This window comes from Myxine glutinosa, chromosome 6, assembly GCF_964187855.1.
Source record: "Myxine glutinosa chromosome 6, kmMyxGlut1.1, whole genome shotgun sequence".
Lineage (NCBI taxonomy): Eukaryota > Metazoa > Chordata > Myxini > Myxiniformes > Myxinidae > Myxine > Myxine glutinosa.
In genome coordinates this window covers 169504202-169520137 of record NC_136266.1, presented here as the reverse complement: position 1 = coordinate 169520137, position 15936 = coordinate 169504202, and the positions used below count along the sequence as shown (strand labels likewise).

At 50.7% G+C, this 15936-nt stretch overlaps 1 protein-coding gene across 4 annotated transcripts in view; it reads right to left on the bottom strand.

Annotated features, from left to right (window-relative positions):
- LOC137412696 (solute carrier family 2, facilitated glucose transporter member 1) overlaps positions 1–15936 on the bottom strand; it is a 291913-nt gene that overhangs the window by 272663 nt on the left and 3314 nt on the right. Inside the window, exons 2-3 of one of the 4 annotated variants that reach the window (XM_078780873.1) lie at positions 15875–15934; positions 15664–15827 (exon numbers count right to left, since the gene is read on the bottom strand). In XM_078780873.1, coding sequence (XP_078636999.1) covers positions 15664–15684 — 21 coding nt within the window. In that variant the 5' untranslated portion in view covers positions 15685–15827; positions 15875–15934. Of the gene's footprint in view, positions 1–15663; positions 15828–15874 lie in introns of those variants that run through there. The other 3 variants (XM_078780874.1, XM_068097988.2, XM_068097989.2) reach the window with 3 other exon arrangements.

Here is a 15936-nt window from a genome sequence, read left to right as displayed (position 1 = left end):
TTCTCCTCAACGTGGCAACAAGTGAGTCACTGGTGATACGCAGAATATGAAGAAAAGATATGTAACCATGAGCAGGTCATGGCCCTTCGCAGTTGCATGTCCAACTCACAATCCCGTGAGATATGCAGAAAATATGTGACCATGAGCAGGTCATGGCCCACGACGATCGCCTGTGCATCTCACAAACCCGCAGGATGTGCAGAAAATATGCGACACTAAACAACACAAAACCAATGATCTTCCTGATGCATGTATACACAGTACACACTGTTAAAATAAATAATGACCTCGAGCAAAAAACTTTTATGACATGGGTTAAAGCCGTACTTGAGAGAATGCCAATCCCTTCCCCACTTCAAGCCTTCAAAACCCTTCCCTGCCCATCATGATCACCTATGCTGGATATAACAAGACATTTATGTCTGGCATGACACAATATAGATCGATTTTTGGTATGGCTCGGGGCTCTCTGTTGTCTCTAATGGTATTTATTTTGGCTGTGGAGGAATTGCATTGAAATGTATCTTTTGGAGTGATGACAATTAGTGGCCATGTTATTGGAACAAATATGTGGAAGATTGTTACAAATTCTTCACAACTGACTCTCCTTAATGCAGGGGGAGAGAGATGTCTTTCCAAGAGAGCGGTGGTGTTCTCCACTGGATGAGACGACATGGCAATGTCGCGAGACTATGCCAGTCTTGTGGCACCTGTCAGAGTACCGTTCATACGAGGAGTGTCCTGAAAGAGGATGTTTCCAATTGACATTCCATTCATCGGAGATGCCATTGATTTTGTGGGTCTGATCCATCCTCTTAATGTGAATGGCCACCATTACATTCTCAGATCCTTGTGGACTATTCCACCAAATACCCAGAGGTCATTCTGCTGAAGACCATTGGGACAGTCAGCCAAGGCTCTCATGGACAGGCATAGTTGCCTTGCAGACCCAAATAAAATCCTGAGTTACGTGGGTACACAACTTGTGTCACAATGCATGATCGAAGAGTCCTGAGTGTTATAAGTGCAGCAACTTATCACCGATGTGCAACGGATTGTCGGTCAAGTTAATGGAACTCTCAAAGTGATGTTGAGAAGGTTGTGTAAGGAGAAACTGAGACAGTGACCGCAATACATAAACGTGATACTTTTGCCTACCAAGATGTTCTGCATGAGTTGAAGGGATTACCCTTTTGACTTTTGTATGGATGGACAACAGACAACAATACAAGACCCCATGCACATATTCAGAGTTGTAAACCAACCTGATAAGACACACTGGAACACCTGGAAGTGTGAAGTAGTTACCAGTATTTATTTGAATTGAGAGAGAAAAGGGTATCAGCATTCAAAATTGCCCATGAAGAATAGTGAAAGTCTTAACAAGCGATAAAATTGGAAACATGGATTGGAAATTCAAGATCAACAACTTGGTACTGGTACTCTTTTTGCTGATACTTTTAGTATTAATTAATTAAGGATTCATGGCAGACAGTGGATTAATTGCATTTAATATATCAAGGAAATTGAACGGGAAGGTTCTAATGTCGTGTGTAACGCTGATCTACTTTTACGGTCTGGAAACGGTGGCACTGCCAGATAGACAACAACTTACAGAGGCTGCAGGTTTGCGGGAACAACTGAGTCAGGATTGAGGGAGTGAAGAGGGTGGATAGAAGGAGAATGGATGAACTGAGGGAAGAGATTGGTGTGAAGATGAGCTCGGCGGGGAGATTGGTGAAATGCCGGCTGAGATGGGCTGGACACTTGGTGTGGATGGGGAATTGAGAATAACAAAGAGAGCGGATAGGTTAAGGGAGTAAATGTAGGAGGAAAAGGAGCACTATTGCAGCATTGGGTTCAGGATTGTGTGAGGAGGGATATCAGTAAGTTGGAGGTGGTTGGAGGGTGGAGAGAGTTGGCTGAGGACAGAGGGGAGTGGCGGATTGTGGTAAAGGCAGAAGCTTGGTGCCATTGGACCTCACCCCTGATAAATGGAAGAGGAGGAGAAAAAGAAGAATTAATGCTGGTAATAACACTACTGTAACCCCAAGTAGTATCGAGTACACGATACCTTTCGCAAAATCACAATAGCAAATATGAAAAAAAAATTGTTGCGTTGTGTGTTAAGGAGCTCAGAATTCACCAACCAGACCCCCTGAAATGTTGCAACATCTCTGAAGGTTATTGGTTTCAGTAGATAGTAGTAGTAGTAGTAGTAGTAGTATCAGTAGTGCTTTTTCTCTCTACAAGAGCAATGCTCACGGAGTAGCAATACCTCACTTAAGGTGCAATAAATCTCAGACATCAGAAACTGTCTGTTTAATGTTGCCCAAAAAAACTTCTTATCCAATGCAAGTCCATATAATCAGAACTGTAGCGGACAAAAGTAGAGCATTTTAAGTGATAAAGCACCACCGAGATGCATACAGATGAAAATACGGAAAACTACGAGGACAACGTAATACTCATATTAGCAAAAGCAAAGTGCCTTGACATAAGGAAAATATGGCAAACAGACATCATTAAGGGTCCAAATTGCCACAAACCTCTTCCCATTTCCCATATTCCCATATTCCTCTTCCCATATTCCCAGAATATTGTTCCGTCTTAAAGTACAAAAACTATACGTGAGCATAACAGAGCTTGGCGGTATGCAGAACTATCTCGCAGCCCTATATGACTAACCTTTGCCTTCCTGGCTTTATAAACCACAAGTTTTGTAGTTTGTCAAAATGAAAAAAAAAAAAACAGGAAGATCCCCTAACTTCCTTTCCTTCTGGATAGAATGTCCTAAAATATAACGTTTTGGTGAAAAATGGAGCAAGAAACGTCGCAATAGATTCTTAACTGGCAAAAAATGGTCAACGGCTAGAGTATTGGGTGAAATATAGTTTCCAATGCATCACAGAAGCAACATCCACAAGGAAATTGGGAAAAGGCTACAATAGAGCCATGGAAATCAATGCTGCAGGAAGGTCTCGCTAATGCACGTGGGAATCATATCCTGCATGAATAGCCATCTGTCCAACCAACCTGTGGGTGTAGTAATATGGAGTGAATGAATAACCACAAAAGGATACTCCAGATACACTAGGGACCTGGCTCATGTCCTGCACAACAGGTGTCTGTGAGAGATCACAATCCCGCGGCCTGATCATAAAAGCTATGAAAATGCCGGAGGTATCCCTTACACGTTTGTAACCACAAGAAGGATTCTCCAAAGAAGCCAGATAATCAGGAGGCCAATAATTCCTTACTTCCTGGAGAATCCTGGAAGAAATTCCAACTGTCAGTACTCCAGTCTTATCTTTGTTGAAAATTCCTCAGGTGAGATATCCAACTGTTGTTTTACCTTCAGAAGCCAATTTCTCCCAAATTGAGAAAGGAGCTAACATTGAAGCCTGCAAAATGGAGTAAAAACTGTCTCGTCCAACAGTTGTTTACGGGAGTGAGGATAATTTGGTTTCTCCATATCAAATGCATCCCAAGCCTTTAGCACCTCCTGATAAAATTAAGGCAACCGTGAACGAGGCTTCGTGAGGCGATAAGGAAAATCTACCTTTTGAACCCCGTTCTGAGCACTTGCCTGAATAAATATGAAGCCAGTGTGCACTATTGCAGCATTGGGTTCATGTATACATAGCTTCGGATAGTCTGTAAGCTGGATATGTATCAATATGGATATGAAGGCAGGGAGTTGTTAGGAGAAGTTCCAAGTTTCAGATCTCGTTGTATGTTAGGGTTAGCCTAACCCTAACAACAACCCTAACCCTAACCCTAACCCTAACCCTAACAACCCCTAACAACCCTAACCCTAACCCTAACCCTAACCCTAACAACCCTAACCCTAACCCTAACCCTAACCCTAACCATTAGACCAGGAACAAGAGAGCTAACCCTAACAACCGACAATGTATGTATCATTACATACATACATCCCTGTCCTCCCTTCACAAGAGGAAACCTAAGAACACCCAAGGACACCCGGGGCTTACCATTCAAAAGGCAATTCAACAAATTCCTTTGCACATTAGCCAAAAATTTGTCTGGAATACTTGTATACAGAAAAACTTAACAACAGCTTATGAGTGCAAACTGCTTGAGCAAACAGATTCTTTCATGCAGCCACCCCAGTCCCTCAACCTGGCTGGAATTCCATCCTCCAAAATGCTCAAGTTATCACATGATGAAGCATTGTTAGAGACAGAAAGATCAAACGCCTACATAAACAAGCTGTGAACCTCAGCTCAGAGTGAAAGCGAACCATTTACACTACACTCGTTGATGATGTCCAATCAGGAAGTTAGGAAGCCAAGTCAAAATGGGAGGCCGCAGGCCCCAGGCTTCAAGTTTCCCAACAAGACATCTATGCGGGACGGTGTAGAAAGCCTTGCTGAAGTCAACATAAATGACATCGACAGATTTTTCCTTTGTCTACCACAATGGCCCAGCTATCATGTGCCGATAGCAGGTTGGTAAGGCACGAGGGATGTTGGCGGAAGCTGTGTTGCCCCTGGACAGGTAGGTGTTGCCCTTCCAGGTACGCCATGAGTTCTTGCTTTAACAATTGCTCAAAAACTTTGCACACCACTAAAGTAACGCTGACTGGTCAGTATTGGTCGTACTGAAGGAGCTGGGGCTCCCACGTCGATCGGAAGAATGGACGCGACAAAAAGCTGGAATTCATCCGAGTTGCTTTAATCCAGGGGCGGGCAACCCCCGGCCCGCGGGCCACATCCGGCCCGCGAAGGCTTAGCGTCCGGCCCGCCACCCTGCTAGGCTTTATTATTGCAATCCGGCCCGCGGACCTCCCAGTAAAACTCATATCATTTGTAAATGTAAGAGTTTATATTTAGCCGGTCTGAATTCAAGAAAGGGACATTTTGTCTTCAGCACCGTCCTCTTCCGGAAGACATGCGCATGGGGAACTGTCTTGCCTAGACACCGCCTGCTTGCTGATAGGCGGTCTTTTCAAATCAGCCGGCATGTGATACGGACGTCCTTCCGATTCAGTCAGCTTGCGACAAACGTTGGTGTCTGGGACAAATAACTTGCAACAAAGAGGTAAGCGACGCAGAGTTCTCTAAACCTATTTCAATTTTCACTTTCTTTCAATTTGCTTTGTTTTGTTTGTTAGAACATGTTATTATCTTTCATTTGCTGCGTTTAAATAATTTTATTCTATATAATAAATAATAAATTTATTATATAGAATAATAAAAAAATATAACGAACTTTCTGTTTGTAAAAGAAAAAAGAAATTGACGAACTTTTGTTTAAAAGGAAAACGAACTCTTTAAAAAAAAAAGTATGCAGACTGATTCATTTCCTGTATTTCAGTTTTACGGTGAAACTGTGTCATATTCAGCGTTGGCCACGTGCGCGCAAAATAAATACATTCATCTGTACAATGCGTCTTCCGAGATTTTTTGTGCCCCAGATTGCTTGCTGTTACATCATTTATTCATTGCTGATATACCTAATTTTCTTCCTTTTCAGCTCATCATGTCTGCGACCCAGCGTGTTAAGAAGAGGAAAGTGGACCTCGAGCGTCGGATCTTCAACCCTGAGTGGGAGAAGTACTTCTTCATCGAGCGCTTTGGACAGGCCCAGTGCCTCATATGCTTGAAGACTTTGGCTGTCCTAAAAGAGTACAACGTGCGCCGCCACTGGGAGACAGAGCACCGCTCGTCAAACTTCGCGTCGGTGTCTGCCACCGAAAGGAAGGACGCCATGGTTAGACTATCAGGCAACTGGGAGAAACAAACTTCACTCTTCCGCAAGCAGAATACTGAGGCCGAAAAGGTGACGCGCGCCAGTTATGAAGTCTCCCGCATCCTTGCTCGCCGAATGAAGCCATTCGCGGATGGGGACTTCATCAAGGAATGCCTCCTCGCTGTAGTGGACTCCGTCTGTCCAGAGCAGCGTTCCGCCTTTGAGAACGTGAGCCTTTCGTCCCGCACCGTTCGTCGCCGCATCAAGGATATGTCGGAAAACGTGCACGACTCACTCAAAACACGCAGCTCAAATTTCGTCGCCTTTTCCCTCGCTCTGGATGAGAGCACCGACACAAAGGACACGGCCCAGCTGTCCGTTTTCATCCGTGGCGTCACCGCTGACTTTCAAGTGTGTGAGGAATTCCTCCAGCTTGTCCCGCTGCGCGACACCACCACTGGGAAAGACATCTGCGACGCCGTGCTTCTGTGTGTTGATCAGCACTCCCTGGACCTCTCCCGTCTTGTGTGTGTGACGACCGACGGTGCCCCGGCGATGGTTGGTGAGAAGAAGGGCGCCGCTTCGCTGCTAGTGCGTCACTGTGCAGCCGCCGGATACACTCAGCCCATTAACAAGATGCACTGCATCATCCACCAAGAGTCCCTGTGCGCTAAGTCTGCCAACCTCGTTGGTGTCATGTCTGTCGTGGTGAAGGTCGTCAACTCCATCCTCTCCCGCAGCCTTAACCATCGTCAGTTCCAGGCACTGATGGACGAGGTGAACGTGCACTACAACGACCTGCTCTACTTCTGTGAGGTACGCTGGCTGAGTCGTGGGGCCATGCTGTCTCGGGTGTGCGACCTACAGCAGGAGATTGCCACCTTTCTACGTCAGAAGAACCTTCCCCACGCTGATCAATTCTCTGATCCGCGGTGGCTAGCTCGCCTGGCCCTGCTCACGGACATCACGGCGCACCTGAACACCCTCAACATAAAGCTGCAAGGCAAAGACATTCTCGTGACAGACATGTACGCGCACATCACTGCCTTCGAGGTTAAACTGCGCTTGTGGGAGGCTCAATTGGCTTCTGGTCAGTTTGTGCATTTTCCTCGCCTTGCTGCATGTGCCCCTGACGATGTGGACCTGGGCACTTGCGTTAGTGTCGTCAACTCTCTACGTGAGGAATTTGCTTCCCGTTTTGCAGGAGTCAGGGTGCTGGCTGCGGACTTCAAGGTTTTCACTGCTCCCTTTGACTTCCCCGTGGAAGACGCCCCTGCCTCCTTACAGATGGAGTTGGTGGAGCTGCAGTGCAACGATGAAATGAAGGCGAAGTTCCGCACCTCTTCTCCATTGTCCTTCTTCCGCGACACCGTTCTCCCTTCTAACAATTTTCAAAAATACATTGCCCATGTCCAACGCATTGTGGCCATGTTCGGCAGCACCTACTGCTGTGAACAGCTCTTCTCGAAAATGAAGTACACGAAGTCTCACCTTCGCTCCCAACTCTCGGACCACCACCTCAATGACATTCTTCTGTTGTCTACCTCAACCATCGAGCCAGACATGGAAATACTTCTTCATGGCAAACAGCACCAGCAGTCTCATTGATTTGTAGAGTGTTCAATGCAATTTTTGTACAATCTATTCATGTAAACAAAATATAGTAATTCTGAGATTTCGTTTTTCACTCCGGCCCGCGATCTCCTTCCAAAAGTCTCATCTGGCCCTCACTCTGAAAAGGTTGCCCGCCCCTGCTTTAATCAAACCAAACACTCAGGCACTCTGAAAAGCCCGTTTATCGGGCAGCAATATATATACATATTATCCCGGAGCGTTTGCCCAGGAAAGGCGAGAGGGGGCGTGGCCCAGCGTCCTGGCTGCGGCCTGGCAAGTTGAGGGCGAGCCTGCCCGGGCATGCCCGGGCATGCCCGGGCGTCCCGACCGAGGCCTGGCAAGTTGAGCGCGGGCCTGCCCGGGCGTCCTGGACGAGCCCGGCATGGTGATCGCTCCGCGTCCTTGATAGGTGCAAGGCGATTGTGAAAACCCAGCGGTAGCCGCTACACACGTCCCCCCAGAATCGACTTGCACCGGCAGGGTCAATTTGAGGGGGGTCCTGATGACCCGGCTGAAGCGACCCTTGGCGGGTCGTGGGAGGGGGTCCGGTGTGGTGGTGGGCGGTCGAGTGGGGGGCACCGTGGACGGGGGGCGGCCTCGCCGCGGCAAAAGGGCCACCCGTGGTGGGTGGTCGACGTCCACGTGCGCCGGCTTGAGGCGGTCCACCGCAATCCGGTCCGACCTGCCGCCGATGTCGATGACGAACGACTTGTGGTCCCGTCGCAGCACCCGGAAGGGCCCGTCGTACGGCGGCCGGAGTGGCCCCCGATGTGCGTCGTGACGCACAAAAACATACTCCGCTGTGCGAAGTGCTGGGGGGACGTAGGACTGGGGGTCACCGTGGTGGGATGTTGGCACGGGGGCAAACCGTCGGGCGGCCTCCTGGAGGTCCGAGCGCTGGTGAGCTGTGGACCAGGGACTGGTAGCGTCAGGCACGAATTCGCCCGGGACGCGTAGCGCCTGGCCATAGACAAGCTCGGCGGTGGATGCCTGGAGGTCCTCCTTGGGGACCGTGCGGAGGCCCAAAAGGACCCACGGCAGCCGGTCGGCCCAACCGCCGTCTTGAAGGCCGGCCATGAGCGCGGCCTTCATGGAGCGGTGGAATCGCTCGCACAACCCGTTTGCTTGGGGGTGGTAGGCCGTAGTACGGTGGAGCTTGACCCCCAGGTTGCGGGCGACCGCGCTCCACAGCTCGGAGGTGAACTGTGGTCCGCGGTCTGATGAGATGTCCGCCGGTGCGCCGAAGCGGGCGACCCAGGTGGCGATGAAAGCCTGCGCCACGTCGGCGGTGGTGGTGGAGACGAGGGGAACGGCCTCCGGCCACCTGGTGGTCCTGTCCACCATGGTGAGCAGGTGTGTGAACCCCGGTGACGGGGGGAGGGGGCCCACCAGATCCACGTTGACGTGGTCGAAACGTCGTTCGGGCACGGTGAAAGGTGCCAGCGGGGCCTGGGTGTGTCGGTGGACCTTGGCCCGTTGGCAGGCCGTGCAGGTGCTGGTCCAATCGCGGACGTCCCGACGAAGGCCGTGCCAGACGAATCGCGCCGACACCAGCTTCTGGGAAGCTTTCCGGCCCGGGTGGGAAAGGCCGTGGAGGGAGGCGAAGATGCGGCGTTGCCAGGTGACGGGCACGATGGGGCGAGGCTGGCCTTGGGAGACGTCGCAGAGCAGGACAGTGTCCGCGAAGGGGATGTCGGCCAGGCGGAGGCCCGTGTCCGCCGCCCGGAGGGCTTGCACCGTGGTGTCGGTGGTTTGGTCCGCCGCCATAAGCGCAAAGTCAACGCCCAGGTGGACCGCGTTCGCGCTGGCCCGGGAAAGACAGTCGGCCACGGCGTTGTTTTTGCCGGCGACGTGCCGGATGTCCGTGGTAAACTCCGACACGGCGGAGAGGTGGCGCTGTTGGCGGGCCGACCACGGCTCCGTGACCTTGGCCATGGCGTAAACCAACGGCTTGTGGTCGACGAACGCCGTGAAAGGTCGGCCCTCCAGGAGGTGGCGGAAATGGCGGACGGCCAGGTGTAGACCGAGGAGCTCCCGGTCAAACGTGCTGTATTTGAGCTCGTTCGGCCGGAGCTGCCGGCTGAAAAAAGCGAGTGACTGCCAAACCCCGTTCACCCATTGCTCATGTACGGCGCCCACTGCGTAGTCGGAGGCATCCGTGGTGAGGGCGATGGGAGCGTTGAGCACCGGGTGAGCGAGCAGTGTTGCGTCGGCGAGGGCCCGCTTTGAGCTTTGGAAGGCCGCATCCATTGCTGCGGACCAGGCGATGTCGTGCTTGGCCGGCTTGCCCCGGAGGGCTTCGTAGAGGGGCCGCATGAGTTGAGCAGCGCGGGGCACGAAGCGGTGATAAAAATTCACCATTCCCAGGAATTCCTGCAGGGCCTTTATGGTGCGGGGACGCGGGAACGTGGTGATGGCCTCGACCTTGGTTGGCAGCGGCACGGCCCCGTTCTTGGTGATGTGGTGGCCCAAAAAATCAACGGCCGTCGTGCCGAAGTGGCATTTGGCCGGGTTGACGATGAGGCCGTGCTCGCTGAGGCGCCCGAACAGTGTTTGGAGGTGGAGGAGGTGCTCGGCCCGGGACGTGCTGGCGACGAGGATGCGTCCAGGTAAACGAAAAGGAACGGCAGGTCACGCAGCACGCCGTCCATCAAGCGCTGGAACGCCTGAGCCGCGTTCTTGAGACCAAACGGCATCCGCAAGAATTCGAATAAGCCGAACGGCGTGATGACTGCCGTTTTAGGGACGTCGGCCGCCCTGACAGGTACCTGGTGATATCCCCGTATGAGATCAATTTTCGAAAAAATGACCCGTCCCGCCAGATGGGCGGAGAAGTCTTGGATATGCGGGATCGGGTACCTGTCGGGGGTGGTAGCGTCATTGAGATGGCGGTAGTCGCCACACGGGCGCCATCCACCCCCCGGCTTTGGCACGATGTGCAGTGGCGAGGCCCACGCGCTATCGGAGCGCCGCATGATGCCGAGGTGCTCCAACGCGTCGAATTCGGCCTTCGCCACGGCGAGCTTGGCTGGGTCGAGGCGGCGGGCCCTGGCGTAGACCGGCGGGCCCGTGGTTGGTATGTGGTGCTCGATCCCATGCCGTACTGCGACGGCCGAAAACGTCGGCCGCGTGAGGGCCGGGAACTCCGTGAGCAGGCGAGCAAACTCGTTCGCCGCCGGGACGACGCATGCCAGCTCGGTCGGCGCGGAGCTGCTCAATGTGCATACCAGGGAGCTGAAGGTTTCGGCGTTGATTAAACGACGCCGTTGGACATCCACCAGCAGTCCGTGTGCGCAGAGGATGTCGGCGCCTAGCAGAGCCATGGGCACGTTTGCGGTTACAAACGTCCAAGCAAAGCGTTGGCCGCCGAAGCAGAGGGTGACGTTGCGCGGGCCGAAGGTGCGGATGGTCGATCCGTTGGCCGCAACCAAGGAGGGGCCGCAAACCGCGGATTGCCTGTCCTGGTCAGAGGCGGGTATGACGCTCAGTTGGGCGCCGGTGTCGCACAGGAAGCGCCGTCCGGACGCTTTATCCGTGATGAACAGTAAGTTGCCCGTGTGGCCGGCGCTCATGGCTGGTAATGAACGCCGGCCCGGCCGTTTCCCGGCCTGCCGAAGGTGCACGGGGGTCGGCATGTCTGGGCCTTCTGTCCGAACCTGGCATGATAGTAACACCACGCTTGGTCAGGTGGAGGCCCCGGTCGTCGTGCTGGAGGTGGTCGGCTCGGTGTAGCGGCCGCCAATTGCGTCGGCAGTTCGGTCGTCGACCGTGCCGGGTGCTCGGGCGCCATGGGTGTTGCGTCGGACGGCGGTGGGTCCCATGTCGCCGCTGCAATGCGCTGTCCTGCGGCGGAGATCTTGTCGGCTTCTCTGGCAAGGGCCCGGGGATCTGTGATCGTCGTGCTTGCCAGGGCGAGGCGTACCGGGTTAGGCAGCTGACGGAGGAACAGCTCCCGGAACAGGAATGCCGGAGAGTGCTCGCCGAGCAGTGAAAGCATGTAGTCCATTCGCTCGGAAGGGTGCGTGTCGCCGAGCTCGGGCAGGTCGAGTAGGCGCCGTGCGCGTTCCGCCGATGGGAGGGCGAAAGCATCGAGGAGAAGCTTCTTAATCGCGCCGTATTTGTCAGCGGCTGGCGGGCTCTCGAGGAGGCTCAGGGCGCGGGCCGCGGTGGCCGAACCGAGCGCTGCTACCACATGGTGGAAGCGGGTGTCGTCGGCCGTGATGCCTTGCAGGGCGAACAGGGAATCCGCCTGTGCGAACCAAACCGCCGCGTGAGCCTCCCAGAAGGTAGGCAGTTTAAGGGCGACTGCCGTGTCCATGTCGGTAGGTCACCAATGAAGGAGCTGGGGCTCCCACGTCGATCGGAAGAATGGACGCGACAAAAAGCTGGAATTCATCCGAGTTGCTTTAATCAAACCAAACACTCAGGCACTCTGAAAATCCCGTTTATCGGGCAGCAATATATATACATATTATCCCGGAGCGTTTGCCCAGGAAAGGCGAGAGGGGGCGTAGCCCAGCGTCCTGGCTGCGGCCTGGCAAGTTGAGGGCGAGCCTGCCCGGGCATGCCCGGGCATGCCCGGGCGTCCCGACCGAGGCCTGGCAAGTTGAGCGCGGGCCTGCCCAGGCGTCCTGGACGAGCCCGGCATGGTGATCGCTCCGCGACCTTGATAGGTGCAAGGCGATTGTGAAAACCCAGCGGTAGCCGCTACAGTACCTTGTTTGTCACCATTTTGAAGATGGGCAATATATGCGATGGGCAATCCAGTCCCTCGGGAGACTCCTGGTGGTAAGAGAAAAGTTGAACCACCAACACAGCGACGACGCTAACTCGGTTGCCAGTTCCTTTAGAACTTTGGGATGTAGACCATCGTGCCCAGGGGGATTTGTTGGGATCAAGGGCATGCAAAAGTTTTTGTGACTCCACATTCCATGATGAGGACAGCTCCCTTTAAAGTCTAAAGGTTGCTGTCCTACTCAACCCGAGTTGCCTCGTGGCCTGTACACAAGGCCAATCAGTAGTTTGGACATGCCCCGAACATGGAGCTTTAGCCCAAGGAACCATTAACTTTATTGAGTCACTCTGCTGACATGTCAGGATCTGAAGTGTGCCGATATTCCTCCTTCGAAGTCCAAAGAATAACAAGGACTCATAGAGAGTCACAATATGGGCAATTGCTTTCCCATGGTCCGGAGAAAGAAAACCTATTGGAAATTGCGTCATGTCCACAGTATATTTTCTGCTCCCAAGTCTTGCTGCTTGTGTACTTCCGCCATTAGTGAGAACACGGAATACTCGACAAGCCACAACATCTCATGATTATTGTTTGGCCATTGGCAACTCAAGGTTAGGCCGTTATGATGCTTGTTTCTTCCCCTCCACTGCCAAACTCTGGAACTCTTTACCTTCCCATGATTTTCCAAACACATATGATCTTCCCCTTTTCAAAAAGTAGATTTTTTTACTTCCTCAAATATACTTAAGACGATTCTCTCTTTCTTTACTTTTCTATCAATGCAGCTCTTTTATTTAAGGCCTGGCCTCGATGAGGACTATATAGTCCGTGATTGGAGCCTTCAACATAAAAATAAAAAAAGAAGTATATTAAATGTCCGACCAGGAATATATTATCACATATTTGTCCTGCCAAAAATTGCATAGGACTGGTCAGGAAATACCAGTTTATGCAACACAAGTCCGAGACAATTTCACAACATCTTTCCCATGACCTTATAGTCAACGTACATCGGAGACACTAGACGATAGTCCCTCATGTCCCTCAAATCTCCTGCCTTGAGGATTGAAGCCAAAATTGGCCAATGTCAAAACAGCAGCATTTGGTCTATTTTACAATTGAATTGATTTGGTAATCATTTGGTCTTCGAGCCGTGCAATCTCCATCCCAAGTGCCTTCCTTGATTCCTGACATAATAAGTTCAACCATATTTTTTTTACTTCATCCCACCAGAGTCCAAATGAGTCGAGGTCACCCTACCTCTTCGTACCAGCTCGCGAAAATTCAAGAAAGGCTGAGAAAAGCCTCATCCTTGTCTAAGAGATTGTGCAAAAAGTGCAAAAAGAGTGCAAAAGTGCAAAAAAGAGTGCAAAAGAGAAAAAAGAGAGCAACATAGTAGTTGTAGTTTGTGAAATTATAGTAGTCGTCATGGTAAACATTTCCCACTGTGTTCATTTCATTCGAGCACTGATTTCACAGCAGAAAGGTCTCTTTACTCCCACACATATGATTTCCACTGACATACGATGTCCTACTCTTCCTAGACAACAAGAGTATGTCCCTACTTATGACTATGCATAGAAATATTGCTATTGTGGGCACTAGTGGTTACGAAGTACAATACCCTGGAGTTGTACCGGTGTAAGTTTCGGTGGATTCCATCAGGTTTTGCAAAAAAAAAAAAGTTTCACCCATCTGGCATTTTCTCATCCTGGGGAAGGCGAAGCGGGATTGGGAGTCGCAAATTTTCAAAAAGTCCAATAAGTAGGCCTAATTCGAGAAAACATAAGCAGTACGCATGGTACATTTTTTAATTTTTGGGAGCAATTGAAGCAGCGTTCTGTTACCCATACACCGCTCAAATAAAGGGACGCATCAAAAGAACGTGTTGCACGCTTGGAACAAGATCGCCCATAGGGCGGGATCAACCTCTGCTAGTACGAGTACTATAGTAATTGAATAGGTTCAACCTTTGACATAAATGTTCCTATGCAGCCTGTGGCATCATTACTGGGAGCGTGGCTGTACCGCTGATGCAGTGCCCCCTGTTCTCAGTAAGCAGGTACTCATTTAGCTGATCTTGGAAGGATGACAGGCTGAGTCAATCCAACTGATGTTATTTAACGGCCCGACAGTGATTGAAACTCAAGAACCGACATTCTTAAGCCAGCCAACTTAACCTTTGACGTGGGGAAAAAATAGAGCAATGCGACTGTGTCGCCAATGTGCCTCCACGTAGTCCCTGCCCGTGACAACGGATAGACGCCCTCATTCACTGTCGTAAAAATAAACAAGTTTGATTTAAATCCCTTCAGCTGTTTTCAAATATCACATTTTTGCCAGACCAGACAGGTTTCACATCGACCGGTGAAGCAGTTTCGGAGAAGGATTTTTTTGAAAATATCGGCTTTCAAGCTAATATGGCTGCCAAACTACGAGGCATATGACATCAAAAATGTACAACCTGCATATGCATGTGCAGGGGATCACGTTTGTGAAGTTTCGTGTTGATCAGATATGGTTCGTTTTTCTATCCAAGATGGGTGCCAAACACGTGACCTTCGACGTCATCATTTTCAAACTATATGCAGCAATGGTGATAGATGATAGTTGTAAAGTTTCGCATCGATAGGGTAAGTGTTTTCTGAGATATATTTGTTTAATATTTCCCTTCAATCCAATATGGCTGCCACACCATGTGACCGACATTTTCGTCATCAAACTTTAATCTAAATGGCCAGTCGATGACACACGGAAAGTTTCGAGTCAATCTCTTCATTGGTTTTGGAGATGGTTTAAAGAATCCAATATGGCTGCAAAACCATGTGACCTATGATGTCATCAATTTAATATTTCAAAACAAATGGGTCATAGATCATGTGCACGCAATTTCAGATTTTTTGGATAAGGTATTTGATTGAAACATTTATGGCTGGTATGCCACTTCATCGATGATGTCATCATTATCACACTTTTGTTCCCCATTGGGAGTTTCAACAATGTGCTAAGTTTCAAATTTTTCCATTAGGCGGTTTCCGAGAAATAATTTTTTAATTATCTTCGTTTAATCCAAGATGTCTGCCATACCACGTGATGTGACGTATGACGGCACAATTATCATAAAAACATTCTACATGGGTGTCGCTGTTACTTTGAAAGTTTTGTCTCAATCGGACATGTGGTTGCTGAGTAAAACGAGGTTTAGCCCCCACGGACGGACGGACGGACGGACAACCCGGAACATAATGCCTCCGGTCACCTTCAGGGGGCGGAGGCATAAAACCATATTGCATGACGTCACAAAGTCTACACGTGATATAAATGCCCAACAGGAAAGCAAGGCAGGGTTTCACCACGACAGGGCAACGAAAGGTCCATTTTAATGCTCAATGGTGTCAGTTACAAAGAAGACAAAGTGTCGAGTTGTTGTTGTTGTTGTTTTTTTGTTTTTTTTAAATCCCGCTTTAATTACGGTTTACTCTGTACGACTTTCGGGTTCTGCTTGGTGTTGGGCCGCGGACACAAGGAGCAGCAAACGCGGTAAAGTTACGAACTCGAACGGGACAGGTGAAGGTGAAGCCAAAACGCAAATTCACCTTGTCCTGGCGCTTGGTCATTTCGCTGCAGCGGGATCGATGTCTGCGAACGGAGCAGCCGCTGCCGAGGTTGGGTGTGAGGGAGGTAGAGAGGCAGGGAGGTAGGGAGCAGGGAGGGAGAGGGGTCGGGAGTGAGGGAAGGAGGGAGAGGAGTCGGGTTATAACTACTGGTAGGGATGGCTTATGTACGTAAAAGGTAATCGAGTTCCACGAACGTACTTTACGGGGATGTCAGCATGTGGCAACGATGCGTCACAACGCAATCTGCGATCT